Source organism: Fusarium oxysporum, chromosome VI (genome assembly GCF_013085055.1).
Source record: "Fusarium oxysporum Fo47 chromosome VI, complete sequence".
Lineage (NCBI taxonomy): Eukaryota > Fungi > Ascomycota > Sordariomycetes > Hypocreales > Nectriaceae > Fusarium > Fusarium oxysporum.
This window is the reverse complement of record NC_072845.1, coordinates 2,084,624-2,099,558: the sequence shown is the minus strand read 5'-3', so window position 1 is coordinate 2,099,558 and position 14,935 is coordinate 2,084,624. Positions and strand designations below refer to the sequence as shown.

The window sequence follows — 14,935 nt, the reverse complement described above, 5'->3', positions numbered from 1 at the left end:
TGTGACACACAGCTTATCCAGTATTGTACCGATATGCATGGCGTGAGAGAATGTGTGAACATCCTGCCTGTCAAGACACCCTTGGTGGTGTCAGATCTGCTATGTGTCAAACATCTGCGCTCTATGTGTTCGGTGCATGTTTAAACCGAGCTCGCTTTGACAGCTGAGTCACGACTTAGCTGCCCAGGAGGGCATGACAGACTGTCGTATGGCGAGTGGTGCAGTCTGACAGCGGCCCCTCTTGAAACGGTGACCCGAGCCAAGCTCAAGACCAAATAATACCCTGGTCGCTCACGATTCATGGATCTTGCTTGCAAGGGCGGCGTCGTAGGACCGGCCTCTCCTCAGCCCTATAGGAGAAGCCACCGTTGTGCGTGAAAAACGCTGAGGCCAAGACTAAGACCCTGGCCTGGTCTCAGGCTGTCTTGGCTTAATAGACCGTGTTGCTTGTATGGGCAGTGCTACTCAAACCATCCCACTGTTGCCGTGCTTCGGTGCATGATGGAGTGTTGGTTGGATCAACCTATCGTGAAGGGTTGAGTTGCGCCAAGACTTAGTCCACTAAGCATGGGGTCTCTCATATGCCCACAGTAGGTCCCCTTAGTCGAGCGGGGAGAGTGCGAATCGTGACAAATGGTAGATGGGATCTAGTGACCAGTGGCTGGTCCCTGAATGGTCGATATACGTTCGAAAATAGTGGCTGGAGCAGTAGCACTCAAAGTCTATCCTCCACTTCCCAGTTCCGAAATCTGTGACTTGTGCATATCCATGGAAAGGCATCGGGGGCAATCCTTGCTGGCCCCGTCCGCGGCAATTGTCCTGAAACGCCGAAACCAAAACGAGATCACGTACATAAATTGAACTGGGACATTGACAGATAAATCTGATAATGGGCGAGTGATTGGCCGTAACAGAATGGAGCGAACCTCCGGTCTGATCCAAAAAGATGATAGGCGGGATTCTTGAGAGTCCTCAACAAGCGTCGTTGCCGAACATGGTAAGACGTACACCTTCATCTGGTCAGATGTCAGTTTGCCAAACGGGAGAAAGATACAAGTGACTAACTTGTTTCCAAGAGCTAATTGAAACCTGGGGCCGTTGTTTATTCTGCTCCTTTTCCTATCCTCTCGTAACGCCAATCGAAGCAAATTAATTACACCTTAGAGCTCGTGAATCATTTTGGACCGCGTCCTCGACTGCGAGATCGGCTTCGACCTTCGCGACTATCAATGCTCCCGCGTCGTCTTGTCTCGTGATCATCGTGGCGGCCGGCTGCTTTTCGCCTGGGACCTGGAGATCTTGAGCGTGATCTAGATGAAAAAGAGTTGTTGGATCGACTGCGATATCGGCTTCCACCACCGCCACGGGAAGGAGGGGGGCCAGCCGACGATCTGGAAGGCGAACGCGATCCTGGACGATACACATCAGACCTGGGTCCGTACCGACTTCCTGGAGATGCTCGACGGCGACCTCCACCACCACCACCCATGCCGTTATTTCCTCCCATGCCCGCACCAGGGGGTCCCCCACGTGTTCCCGCAAACGGAACTCTGGGATCAATGTTGGCTCCACGCCGAGCCGTTGGAGGCGCAGGAGAAAGCTTGCGACGGGGAAGCACTATGGAAACATTGATCGCGGAGCCATCCACTTGAGCTTCATGCATGTGGGCTATCGCGGCCTCGGCATCGTCCTCGTAGTCGTAAAGTATGTATGCTGTGCCACGGTTTGTTCCAACTTTGATTATTATTAGTTGATGTCCAAATAAATGAGAGACGGTCATCTTACAGGTTCTGTTCATGGGAAGATCAAGATCCTTGATGCGTCCAAACTGCCCAAAGATCTCATAAAGATGTTGCTCATTGATGTTTTTAGAAAGTCGCTCTACTACAATCTAGGCATACTAAGTCAGTTTCCGTAACCTGGTCATGACTGTTCGCGACATACCTTTGTGCTCTTGGCGGCTGGGGAAGCACTCCTATCTCTGTCGTTGCGATCGCGAGCCCCGCGGCTCCAGCTACGACTGCGGCTTCGACTCCGGCTGTTACTACGGCTCCGACTGCGGCTGCGAGATCTGTAACGGCCATTACGACGCTGAGGTGATGTGGAGCGGGCGGGTGACCGCGAGTCGTGATGATGGCGGCGCTGGGGTGAACGAGAACGTTCCGAGCGTGCAGCAGGTGAGCGCGTGCGCGACCTGTAACGGCCGCGAGATGGCGATCGCGAAGCCATTGGGGTGCCAGGGGCAAAGTCGGCCTCAGCTCAAAATGATGTTTGATATCGCGTGTTGAAGTTGAAGGAATTGGCTTGAAACGCGGAATGTGGCGGTAGGAAGGCTTGTGGGTTAGCTGCTGGAGCTTTCTTGACAGGTAATCACGTGACTACAGATGACGCGCCATGGAGCTATCTACGGAGTATTTGCAACCTGTTACTCATGCACATGGTAACTATAAAATCAAGCACTTCTGTTTCGCTTAGCGGGTGTTTAGGTGTTTTTGGCAAACAATCATCTACATTCTCCTTCATTCGGGATAAGATAATAAGAGAATGGCATAATATGCAAAGGCGTCCATTGATAGCTGACATTAGCCTCCATAACAGGCTGACACAACCTCAATGCTTCCCTTCCAAGATGGATACTGCCTCGAAATATGGATGACTGCCTATGCATTGTCGATCATCAGTGCGGAACCTGGGCTGACTGATAGCTAGTCTACCCGTTCCATGTCATTACCTCCCTGCAAGTATCCGTACCGCATGGAGCTGTACATAGCCGCGACCTTGCCTTAATATAACCCTGCACTGCACTGCACTGCAAGCAACCCAATCCTTCTTTATTCGAAGGCAACGTTCTTATGTGCACGTTCGATACCACGTCGGTTGCAATCAACTACGCCCGTTTTGCATCCTATATCCATGTCTTGTTACATCTCGACTGCTTTGCCACGGTTAGCATTTTTGCGGTGGATGAATGACACAGGTTTGAATCAACCGGCATCAGACATGGATATTAGTTCGCTTCCTTGGACTGTGGCTCCGACTGCGGCATGTGCGGCTTCTGGTACGAGATGCGGCCCTTGCGCCGGTGAAATTCAACGACTTCGGGGGGTGGATCGGTTGGGTTGTTGTCTTTATCCACCCATACGCAACGCAGGCTTTGTATGATGCCTGTCGACATGTTCATTAGCAGCCTTCTCTTGTATCATGCCATTACTTTGACTCACGCTCAACTTGCAGCCATGCCAGCCGGCGATACAACATCTCCTCTTCGGGAGTACGGTTTCTAGCATCCTCGGCCATTCTCCTCAGCACCTTTTTACGATGGCGGTGGTCCAGGGCTTGGACGAGGAAGATGGAAAAGATCAAGGTGACGAAGAGAACGCTGACTCCCACAACAAGGCCTATTTCGAGACGGCTCATAGGTCGAGACTCAGACGCCTTGGGTTCCTCCGGTACGGAAGTGGCTGTGGGATTCACAATAGGCATGATGCGACTCCTCGGCGACTTGAGGCCGGTGTTGGCAGTGGAAGAGGATTGAAAGAAACTTATGGATGAGAAAGAACTCGCTCTGACGAAATAACTTAAGAGCTCAAGTCAGAGAAATCTGGTTCAAGATTCACGAGGATGTACGTTGCGGTGAGTACCCTAGATAGTGAGCCCAGCTATTTATGCACGGTAATCAGTCGTTGATGTCGATGAGCTTGCAACAATAGAAATCAAAATGCCATTGTGAAATCGATTCATCTATTCATCCTGAATCAACAACGAACACCGGGTGAGGGGCTGTTGCGAGACTCAGACACTGCCAGCTGCCGCCAGTTGCCAACCCAGTAGGATACCTTACAGCCCAGGCGGCCTTACAATAAATGATGATTGATTCCTGCAACGCCTCTATACTCCCGTAATTGAATTCTGCTACATATTATTTCGCGACTACAGGAACAGTTTTACAGCACAACTTCTCAGTGTTGGTTTCATCCTCAGGTGGCCAGCTCGACAGGATGAAAGAGTGAAGTGCTAGATGATTCTTGCGCTTAGAGCCAGCGATAAAGAACGAGTGGAAGTTATATGTTAATTAAACTGTTATCCATACTATCGTTTGGGGGTCCTCGAACATACAGATAATGCTGCACCCGCAGCCAGCTTGCAAGTGTACTCGCTCTTTGCAATTCGACTTACAATCTGCTACCTTGATAATTCGAGAACCCAAAGAATCAAGTCACGACATGTACCCCATCACACAAGGTCACTGATTGATACGTCTCCCTCAGCATTTCCTTTCGCTCAAAGCACCCACAAGATACAAGCCTTTCCATGGCTCCGGTCTGAGATCTTCTGCATATGTGCCTGCTCACCCTCCCTCTCCAGAAGCCTTCATTCTCAATTAAGTACAGCCTCATAGATGCATATGGGGCCATTTTGACAGACACATATCTTCCTTGTTGGTGAACTTTTACTTGGACTGGTGGCTGACGGAGTGATGATAGAATCACAGCAGGCCTTTCTATCACTCAACTAACCTGGTACCATCCTCGATGCCCATTCTCTTTGTCATTGCTATGCTTAGAGGCCACCATTAGGTGCGCTACTTTACTTCATGTTACCTAAACGGCCCAGAACGTCTCCTGCTTCGGGTTTGTATCTGATGTGATAGTTGGGAGTATCTGGCACTGACGAACACAGCCTGTGATTGTAACTGTTGGGTTGTAGTAGCTATCTCATGAACGATAGTTCAGGCAGTTCTCAGATGCTTCCAAACAACCCTCAAAAGCAAGCACCCAATTCAGTTGTCTCCGCAAAGACTTCTGATCCAAGGAGTGGGCCAGTTTGGTTTTGTGTGATGCCTTGTCCCTCTTTGACAACCCTTCTGACTCAGAGTGAACATCATTTGTTCCTCTCTCGCTTCTGTTGTAAGCTACGCGATAAGGAAGAAGGCCTACGTCAATAAGGGTCTGTAGGTGAAAGGTTTAACTGATTTGTATTATATTGGGAATTTTAATCGTGAGATATTCAAGAGTAGCAGCTAGGTAGTTTGGGAAGCTTGATCAAGTTCGGCTCTGAGAGGCGTTTAGGGTCTCGCTGGTGGCCTTGGCAGCATCTCGAAGTCGAGATTCCAAGTTGTCGCCGAACATAGCACGGCCGTGGGCCTTGAACTCCTCGTAGACAGGGACCAGAGCGTCAGATCGGAGGTCGCATCCATAGTAGAAAAGAACATTGCCGTTCTTGTTGAAGGTTCCGTCAGCCTTCTCGAAGAACCAAGTTAGGTTCTCATCCTCCTCGCTGACAGTCCAGACCAGGCTAGGGTGATCTTTCTTGATGGCAGCGAAGACGTTCTCAGCGACGTTGCTGAGCCATCCAGCCTTGGTGATATTCAAAGTAGCCAGTGTAGCAATTGGTCGCTCCTCATTGGCTGGCAGGACGACAGCTAGACACTGCATTCCATCGTCGTAGTAGGCATTGAAGTTCTTCTCCTTAAGATGATCGACAAAACGTTCGACAGTGGCCTCAGCATCAAGACCCTGGCGGTCGCGGGCCAGAGTCTCCTTGAACTTGGAAATATCCCCAATTTCGTTGACAGAGGAAACTCGCTGGATCTTGTCTCCTCGACGAATGAGGGTACCGGCACCGGAGTCGGTGAACAACTCCTTTTGCAAATCGCTGGGGTGGATAATAGCAACGGATGAGCTGCGGGGGAGTGTGTCCAGTACTAGGAATGGTCAGCTATAAGTCTGCATAACGTCACCTGGCCTACTGACATTCTTTGATTTCCTTGATCTTGAGTCGCGTTCCGTATCGGCACCAAGGCTGAGCCATCAAGTGGTCGAATTCGGCGTCTAAGTTGATAGTAGAAATCTTCTCGCCATCACCATCATATAGTCCACCCTTTTCTGACAGATAAACAACCTTCAGGGGCTCAAGAGCACGGGCAAGCTCGGCGGCAGCGACATCAGCGTTGACGTTAAGGAGATGGCCGTCTTCAGATTCAGCCATTGAAGTAAGGACAGGGATATAGCCAGCCTCAATGGACTTCTCAATAGCATCTTTGTTGACCTTGGTGATCTTACCAACATACTGCCACTTCTCCTTATCAAGATAATCAGCCATAAAAGCACCGCTAATCGATCGAGTCGCAACACCGAGCTCATCCAGTCGGTTAATAAGCTTCAAGTTCTCTTCAAGGAAAAGCTTGCGAGCAATACCCAAGGTTTTGGCGTCAGTAACTCGGATACCTTCTTCGAACTGGGGCTCAACACCAGCTGACTCGAGAAGATTATTGAGTTGAGGACCAGCTCCGTGGACTATGATGGGATAAAGATTCATCTCAGAAAGAAAAACGAGACTTCGGCAAAGCTCATCCAAGTATTCGGAAAGAATGGCCCCGCCAACCTTGATAACGGCAAACTTCTGGGACTCAACCGAGGTGAAGAGCTTCAGGTACTGCTCACCCTCCCTCCTGCTGCCAATGCTGTTGATGGTTTGCGCAACAATCTCCCGAGTCCTATCGCGGCCAGGCAAAGAGGCGAGAGCCTTGGTAGTAGAGAGGGCTCGGTTGGGATTGATGGATCGGAGCGCAGTCGGAGCGGCAGTCTTGACATTGGAACGAGCGACGCGGGGAGCGACTCGTCGGGCACCAGCCCGAAAAGCTCCAGAAGTGGCGGAAAACATCTTGCTTAAGCCAATTGACTCGACGATGGCAGGGAGATCGTGCAATGGACAGAGGGGAGGGATGAGGAAGAGAGGATGAGGACTGTTGACTATTTTAGAGAGAAGATCGAGAGGCCCACACGGCAAGATAAGGCCCGGGTGAGTCAGTGGAGACTAAAAAGGTGTTGTACCTTAAAAGCTAGGAACCTGGGGTCACTTCCAATGGAGGGGCAACAGGGCTATTAAGATTTCATGTGTAAGTAACCAACTACATTATGCACAATTATTCTATGCCCGTATAATCGTGTTAGAAGTCGAGGCAATGGCCTACGATAGTTCTGTTATTGTAACTTGCAATCTCTTCAAAGCACAACTCGCATATTCCTTGGAGTCATCGTCCCTCTAACCATCCACCATCGATCCGACACCGCTTGGAGACCCTTAGCTGACCGGGGTCGCCTTGCCGGTCTCCGTTGCATCATGATAGAATTTTTTTTTCCATTGAGCTCCATCATGAAAAATACCATGTTCGGGCGGTCTCATCTATGGCCTGTAACTATGGGCGAGGATCAGTCTTTGACTTAATATTGGTATCGTTCGTTCATTGTTGCGTTCAAATATCTACAGTGAAGCAGCAATAGTGAAAACGCCCCCGTTCATCCGCTGCAGAACTTTTTACCAAGGCAAACCCACCGAGGTCCAGTAACCAAACACGGCTACATTCCCTGATGCAAGAAAAAAAAGCTCAGATGGTGATGAGGCATTATCAATCAGTCGGCGTTATCAATCTACTCCTACCCACAATACCCATGCACTTACAGAAGAAGCCCACTACCAAATGACGCCAACAGAGGACCCATGGTTCCGGTACGTCAAATCTTGAGCCTGTAAGGGATCTCTTTCGTTCGTCTTCAACGGACAGGATGCCATGTGTACAGAGAAGTTCCACTTTCGGAGCAACTATTGTTTAAGGCATGGTCTAGTTCATCCAAATACCGGCTGCCCACGTCTCAGGAAAGTTTTATTTTAATCACCCTGGGTTGCTATGAAACTGGAGCTTTCGTCATGTGATAGAAATCTCCTATTAGAGAAATGGACTAATAAGAAGGGATTCTGCAAGAATTAGAGAGCTGATCACGATCCTCTGCTCTCAGAAATCATGGACTGTCACTTGCCATTCCTATCTTCGGTCTGGCAAGCAGACTGCCGCTTCGTTGCCACCAATGACGCAACACGAGGAGCCGGGTTTGATGACAAAGATCCGCGGAAAGGTATACATCTCAATTAATCGGGGAACGCCTAATCTCAAACATCCAGCCCGGTCTGAAGTTCCAGGAGCGATACTGAGACCTCGTCATCAGTAGTAAGTCACCCCAGGAGCAAAAGCTGCCAGCATAACATTGACCGGGACCCAACGTGAACAAACTCCATCGTGCTCAAATCATATTCCATTGCAATAATGGCCAGTTGCCCAAAAGTTCCATTTCCCATGGTCGTAGCTTGCGATATTCGATGTCGTCATGTCCCAGCGTGTGTATCGTAAGGACCAAGTAGTACCCAAACCAAATGATTGGGCTATTAACGAGTAGCCACAACTAGGGAGGATTATCAGAATATTCAACAACACATCTTTGACGAATCGAACACATACCAGAGGGAACGATGATGATGACCAGCAGAATGATGATACCGATAATCAGACACATTCGCATCTTCATATCCTTCCACCACATCTGCTTGCGGACTCTGTTGGCTCCTCGACGGAAACCTTGTGCCGAGACGGCCAAGTTGTCGGTCTTATCCTGAAGAGCATCGAGGCGCTCACCACGTTGGGAAACCTTGTTGATGTTGTCACGCATCACACCCACGGTATCATCAATTTGCTGCCGACTGCATTAGTTCATATCCAACACCAGAGACATTGCAGCGCTGGTGTTTTTGGGGTGCGGCGTGGTCTGGACACAGGTATCGTCTGGTGGCAAGATAGCCAGAATGTGACGAAAGCCCATCAAGCATTAGCAAATTGATGCAAGTGGCGTTTGGTCGGGTTGCTCGGAACGGATATCATGATGCAGCATAATTGCTCTCAGGGTATTATCGCATGATTTGCCAGTGGCCGGTTGATGGCTCTTCGAAAAATTGCGATTCTATCGCAAATCGTTTGCGAATTACCAAAAGGAGGCGTCATCCGTCATCCGTCATCGAACAGCCTGGTCGCCAGGTGTCGCAACTCATAACCATACAAAAAACACTAGCGCATCACGAATATCATCAAAACAAACTTACAGCTTGTAGCGCCTGCGTTCTGGCATTGCCGCCAGCGCCCTGTTGTTGGGCTCCAGCCTGGCCGCTGGGGATGTAGGGGTCGTAGGGGGCTTCCTGCTCAGGCATTTTGGCTGTGGTTTGGAGATGTTTGAGTCGCTAGAAAATAACAAAAGGGTATCGGTCGGAATAGCGCGAAAAGTCTGATGTTGCAGGAGAACAAGTTCGCGATTACGGGGCTGTCGTGTCGTGTCGTTGTGATAGTCGAAAGGAGGAGGTTGGCGTAGCGAGAGGTTGGAAGAGGGAAGTTGATTGTGAGACGTTGCGCTGGTCCAGGCGAAACAAGTAGTGAGTGACCAGGTTGCAGGTGAACCTAGGGCGGAGTTGGTTTTGGGGCGCTGCTGGGTGACGAGGCCCCCGGGGGGTTCGGGCGGGCTTCAGATGGGCTGTGGTTGCGTTGACGTGCTGAGCCTGAATTGGTGTCGTGGCTAAGTACTTCTACATGATTCGAAGGCCTACGGATAACTTACGCTTTGGCAATCAAGAGTCTTTGTCCTTTTCAATTTATCGGGGTTCATCAACTGTTGGTTCGTTCGTTCATTCTGCTGTTCTATTTTTGGCCATGACAGTCAATAGACGCCGTGGAGCACTTAGTCTGCCTATAAAAAGAGCTGTAAATGTCCTGACCTGTCCTCTGGAAAGGCCTTCAATTCATTGCTCGCACTTATCAGGAGAGTAGTTGCACTGTAAAGTATTCGCGCAGTGATACGTTCCTCCTGTTGGTTTGGGTCGCGGTACGCAATGCCTAAAAAGGTTACCGATGGAACTGGTGATGACAGACTCATGTGATGCTGTAACCCAAGTTGTCGCCCTTTTTCAGTAAGCGCGGAGACACTGCCCGTATTCGCATCCATGAGTCAGCCACAGTCAGCCACGGCTCACCACAGTAACAGCGCCACATCCGATCCAATCGAGTGAATGCACATTCGGGTGCCCTCAAACAGCCCATTCATGCACTTGGAAACACATGGACGAGGAAGGTACAACTTGTATTAGTGCCAAAAAGTTTCACTAGAAAGACTAACACAGAAACTGATGCCATTGTTATTGTTGCTGAAATATGTACTACGAAATAGCTATAGATGGTCTTGATAGGCCACGCAAGAGGCAGATACATACTTTTCTTGACTTACCTGTCACAAGTAGGAACAATGACGGTCAAAGACGCACGGAGGAGTTGCTGAAAGCCGTCCATGGAGTCATTCTCTGTTGCCTTATCATGAAACCCATCGTGACCCCTTCAGGTCTGTTGGATGCTTCACATATGGCTTTAAAAATAGTGCCAACGAGAGACTACATTGAGCCTCACCCAACATCAACATCAATCAGTGGCAGTAAATTTGAAACAAGGATTAGATAACTACTTTATTGTTTTTGTGACTACGTCGTACTCTACTGCCCATACATATTGAAAAGGCATGAGTACCGTTCTCACACCGAGTGACCTAGTCTGCTCATAGTCTCGAATAGAACCGAACGGTAAGCATCCTTTAAGCATGATTTGTCGAACGGGAAACATTAACAATATCGTAGATCTCGTTGAGACGCTTAGATAATGGAACCTGGATATAGGGCTATAAATATGGGGAAAGCGATCATTCTGTCATCATGATGATGGAAGAGGCTTCCAGAATTTTAGAACATCGAGCTAATAAAAACTGATAACAGGGAGCGTTCAGATGACAGGATTCGATCGAAACGTCGATTTCGATCTGGCTGATGTAACACAAGTGGCTTGTGATTGGGGCCGGGCTCCAGTGCTTTACTGATTTTGTGGAAGATGTGAGAAGAAGAGAAGGATTTTGAAGCTCAACAAACAGAGATCTATACACTATGTGATTCATTCTCATGGCGACTCAGACTCCAAGTCATCAACAATACATTATTATTAGTATCCGTCACAGAAGTATACGTCACCCTATGTATGGATGTCATGATATTGGATTGGATACAAGATATGGTTAGTTTGCCAATGCAGCTGTGGCTCGTGAGCTACAACCAATCAGTTGACCCGGATCTCACTCCGGGCTCGATCGTGTCCCTCCACATTCGATTTAGCTACTCTGCAATTGTGCGAATATGGCATATAGGACTCTGATCATTGGAAGATTGTTTGGGAAGCTGATTGTAGCAGCGTTGAGTTGATTGGGTTAGAGATATACACATTGAGAAGTCCCGTATATTGTGTGCACACATCCCTTAACTACGTAGCACCTCCAACCTTCACTCATTCAGATGATGAAACACGTGAAAGGAAACCCATGTAACGCAGAGATTATTCGCCACCGAATACCTTATCTGATCCCTTGCTCTCAGTCAACTGTGATACTACTTGCTGTCTTTGACGGGTTCCTTGCCAGTATCACGAGTCCAAGCAATGTCCAAGAGATATCGCCAACTACTCCCTGTCCCTCCCAGCGAAAACCTGCCTCCCAACTCGCAGCCATCTGGGTCTTCCTCGACTCCACGATCCTCCAGCGACGAACCTTTGAAGCGACAACGAATCGGAACACAACTAGCATGCAACTCGTGCCGTAAGAGGAAGATTCGTGTAAGCTTCTCAAGGAAAGTGGCAACCCATTTGTCCCTTTTAACACGATGTGTCAACTAGTGCGATGGAGGAAAGCCGATGTGCGAGGCTTGTCGACGACGCGGCGAAAAGAAACCATGTACCTACGCCGAGACTCGAAGTTCAGACCAGACGAGTAAGGAAACAGAGCAGATTCTGGTACTGTTTGATATTTTGAAGACAGCACCCGAGACTCAGGCTATTGATATTCTCCGAGTCGTACGAAGCCACACAGATCTCGATACAGCCGTGTCGATAATCCAACCGCGGATAACACAAATAATCAGTGACCATGAACGCTCCCCTGAGCATCCTCGGCACCTGGGTCTTGAAGCTGAGCTCATGGCAAGACATTCTCTCGCTTTTCCAGCGCTTCAACCCCTTGAATATAGTATCCTGAAGTAAGCGGGCTGGATGGGAAAGGCCTCATCACTCGCTATCCGGCTACAAAGCCGTGTTATCACCAACTTTGGCTGACATTTAACAGGAAATCCTTCAGCGCCAGCCGGACATCATCAACCACACATAACGACGAAAACACCCCGATGACCAATAGTGACCTGAACCCGTTCCCAGACCATGATCCTACCCGGAGCCTGACACCCGCCCTAAGCCCATGTGACGAACGATTAGAAGAGCTGAATATTGGATTTTGGACCTCTGTACCAATCGCCTCCAACTTGGCTGCAAAGGCCATATCACTATATCTGGAGACTGACCACCCCTTATTGGGCCCCTTTGATCCTACCTTGTTTATGGAAGATCTGGTCCATTGTCGAACCAACTACTGCAGTAAGCTACTGGTCAGTGCCATTATGTACTGGAGCTGTGTAAGTGGTCTGGAAGGAGTCTGGTACTCGACTAGCCTCGCTGAGACAACAACAGCAAATGTACAGTGCGGTAGACTCTACTGTTCAGTCTTTCATACCACAGTTTTGTGAAGAGGCCGAGAATCGTTGGTCACTTGAAAAGGCGACAGATTCTCTGATGAATCTTGCTGCAACACAACTGTTGGGCTTAGCATATCTGGGTAATGGAAAGGATCACTACGTCTTGACGTATGTATCTGAAGTGAACGCCATGGGAGCTCGCATGGGCCTTTTCGGCGTCGAGCAAAGCGTTGCGATTTCGAAAGCAAAGCAAGTAAGCCCTGAGCTACAAAGCGCTACATCATATGCTGCTTGGGGGACTTTCAACTGGATAGTGTGAGTTCACGAAGTCAAGATCTCAGACAAGACATGATGTTAACATCCTCAGGCTTATGACTTTGTTTTATCAACAACCTGGCCTCTCATATCCCGAGCACCCCCCTATAGTCCCAATACCAGGACAAGAGTGGTATCATCCTCCTGAGCCCAGCCCCGAGTCTCATCAGCAGACACCTCAGCAGACGTACATGGGCGACACGTTTCCGGTTCTATGTCGATTTTGGAGAATAATGCACGAAGTGACCTTGAAATACTATCGTGATCAGCCTTTCCCGCGCGAAAGCCTCAGCAGTCACATTACACTCGCCTTTGCGGAATACAAATATCGAGAGTTAATAGCTTGGGCAGAAACACTGCCCCCATCTATGGTGCGTTCAGAGCAGAGTCCGCATCATGTTTTGGTCTTTCAGTATGTTTCGAATTTCTTGCTTCTTCCCAACTGTAGTCCTTCTGTTAAATCTAATCGCATGGCAGTATCTGGCTCCATGTCGCTATTCTGTGTGTCCTTCGCCCATTTACAGTTCGTGCGAGGGATTCACCAAAACCACTGAGACTGAAAACATTTCCCTGCAAGCGCAGCTCGCCTGACGCTGCATACAAAGCATCCGTGAACCAGCTCAAGCGTCTTGTGGTGGTATACAGAGAAAAATATGCATGTTCATCTTACACGATGTTGTGGCATACTGCTTTGATCCACGTCGCTAATGCGATTCTTGGAAACACAAAGGATCCCGCCTGGCGCTTTTACCTGTTCTTTTGTGTCGAAAGCTACGGAGAACTACGACGCTCATTCCGATTTGCCGAAACCATCGGTCGCAGCATATTGTCCATGGCGCTTCAGCAAGGCGATTTATCCGCAGACGAAGCACGAAGACTAATGGTACAGTTTGAGGAGAATAGGCTGACTAGTCCGTCAGAAGATATACGGGCGACATTCATGGCTGATCTGAATCTTGCCATGACGGATCCCGAAGAAGCAAGTGTGGAGAGCCTGTCTGACAGGTTTGAGGACATTGCACTGTTTCGGGAGTTTACGAATGCGGGTGACTCAAGCGAGGACGAACCAGTAGAGTCGGATGATAATACTTGGGATACGTTGTGAGACGGAGCAATCACTGAGTGGAATGGTCAGTACAGAATGACCGGAAGAGGCTTGCTACCTTGAGCAAACTGCTGGCTCAGAAGCTTTGAATAAGGTACCCTGAAGAAAAGACCAGCAATGAAGTTGGGCAAAGAGTCAAAATGATTGATAGAATAAGGCAACACATCACAATTGCCGTTGAGCAGGAGAAGGAGAAGGGGAAGAAGATGTGCAACAAGCAATACCAGTTGTGCCTTGAACATGAGACAATCGGTAACACTGGCGTCTATATGAAAGTTAAACAAAAAGGAGGAGTTTGCGGTTAGCGTAGCGAGGTGCAGACCGCTGGACTCAAAGAGTGTGTTTATGATATGAACCTCTGTATAGTGTTTCAGTTCGCCATCACTGTGAACAAAGACGGAACCGTTGGTATCTAGATGATCGACCATTTCCGGGGAACAAGTGTTTTGATGGTTGGTTCTACAAACATCAAGATGCCTATTTTCGAAAGTCTGGAGCCTTGATCACTTGGAACTAGTCAATATTAATGCTCTCATGGATTGGCTAGCCCATGGCTCGCCCGACTCGGCCGGTTTATGGAGAATCGACAAACAAAGCCGTAGAAACAAAAGAGAGACAGATGAATCGACTGCCGACTTGACCCCTCCCTGATGCTTTATGCAAGCTCTTCCATGGCGCTTTGATACAAAAGTGTGTTGGATTAGGGTGTTGAGGTTAGGTCGTGTCAAAGTCTCATGCAAGTCATGTCAATATGATGAAGTGGGATAGCAATTGATTAAGGTGAACACGAGAATCTCGATAACAAATGTCAGCCGAGCAAGGACCAGGGATGGATGTTCTCTCATTTACTGAGCGTAATCAAGCGACGGGCTTGGCCCCAAATTCTTGTCTTATAATCTGACCTGTTTAGATTTACTGGGTCAACCACAAAACCCCTCATATCACATATTCTTGGCTGCCGTGCTACCGAGACTCGCTCTTCCCATTGTGATATTCTTTCTCAAGAGGTATGTCCATACCATTCAGGTACAAACTAGACTTGGCCCGTCTGGGTTTGGCACTTCCCTCAGGCTAACTCGGCCGTATCAACGG

At 48.8% G+C, this 14,935-nt stretch overlaps 5 protein-coding genes across 5 annotated transcripts; 1 reads left to right on the top strand and 4 right to left on the bottom strand.

Moving 5' to 3' along the window:
* Positions 1–1,174: 1,174 nt before the first annotated feature.
* FOBCDRAFT_275565 (uncharacterized protein) lies at positions 1,175–2,229 on the bottom strand (the record flags this gene model as incomplete). Its single annotated transcript, XM_031186568.2, has 3 exons — positions 1,175–1,734; positions 1,786–1,891; positions 1,945–2,229. The coding sequence occupies 3 exons, from the start codon at positions 2,227–2,229 to the stop codon at positions 1,175–1,177; spliced, it is 951 nt and encodes a 316-aa protein (XP_031037703.2).
* Positions 2,230–3,007: 778 nt separating this feature from the next.
* Positions 3,008–3,840, bottom strand: FOBCDRAFT_320639 (uncharacterized protein; the record flags this gene model as incomplete). Its single annotated transcript, XM_031186569.3, has 2 exons — positions 3,222–3,840; positions 3,008–3,165 (listed from the first exon to the last, which is right to left on the bottom strand). Exons 1-2 carry the CDS (start codon positions 3,481–3,483, stop codon positions 3,008–3,010), a joined length of 420 nt encoding a protein of 139 aa, XP_031037704.2. The 5' UTR covers positions 3,484–3,840.
* Positions 3,841–4,939: 1,099 nt separating this feature from the next.
* Positions 4,940–6,790, bottom strand: FOBCDRAFT_225942 (Aspartate/glutamate/uridylate kinase). The gene is made up of 2 exons (XM_031186570.3): positions 5,754–6,790; positions 4,940–5,704 (listed from the first exon to the last, which is right to left on the bottom strand). Exons 1-2 carry the CDS (start codon positions 6,661–6,663, stop codon positions 5,043–5,045), a joined length of 1,572 nt encoding a protein of 523 aa, XP_031037705.1. The 5' UTR covers positions 6,664–6,790; the 3' UTR covers positions 4,940–5,042.
* A 1,176-nt stretch (positions 6,791–7,966) lies between these two features.
* On the bottom strand, positions 7,967–9,155 carry FOBCDRAFT_41559 (synaptobrevin-domain-containing protein). The gene is made up of 3 exons (XM_031186572.3): positions 8,929–9,155; positions 8,294–8,525; positions 7,967–8,237 (listed from the first exon to the last, which is right to left on the bottom strand). Exons 1-3 carry the CDS (start codon positions 9,031–9,033, stop codon positions 8,221–8,223), a joined length of 354 nt encoding a protein of 117 aa, XP_031037707.1. The 5' UTR covers positions 9,034–9,155; the 3' UTR covers positions 7,967–8,220.
* Positions 9,156–11,341: 2,186 nt separating this feature from the next.
* On the top strand, positions 11,342–13,843 carry FOBCDRAFT_203065 (uncharacterized protein; the record flags this gene model as incomplete). Its single annotated transcript, XM_031186574.2, has 6 exons — positions 11,342–11,515; positions 11,576–11,934; positions 12,021–12,363; positions 12,419–12,738; positions 12,791–13,150; positions 13,216–13,843. 6 exons carry the CDS (start codon positions 11,342–11,344, stop codon positions 13,841–13,843), a joined length of 2,184 nt encoding a protein of 727 aa, XP_031037709.2.
* Positions 13,844–14,935: the final 1,092 nt, after the last annotated feature.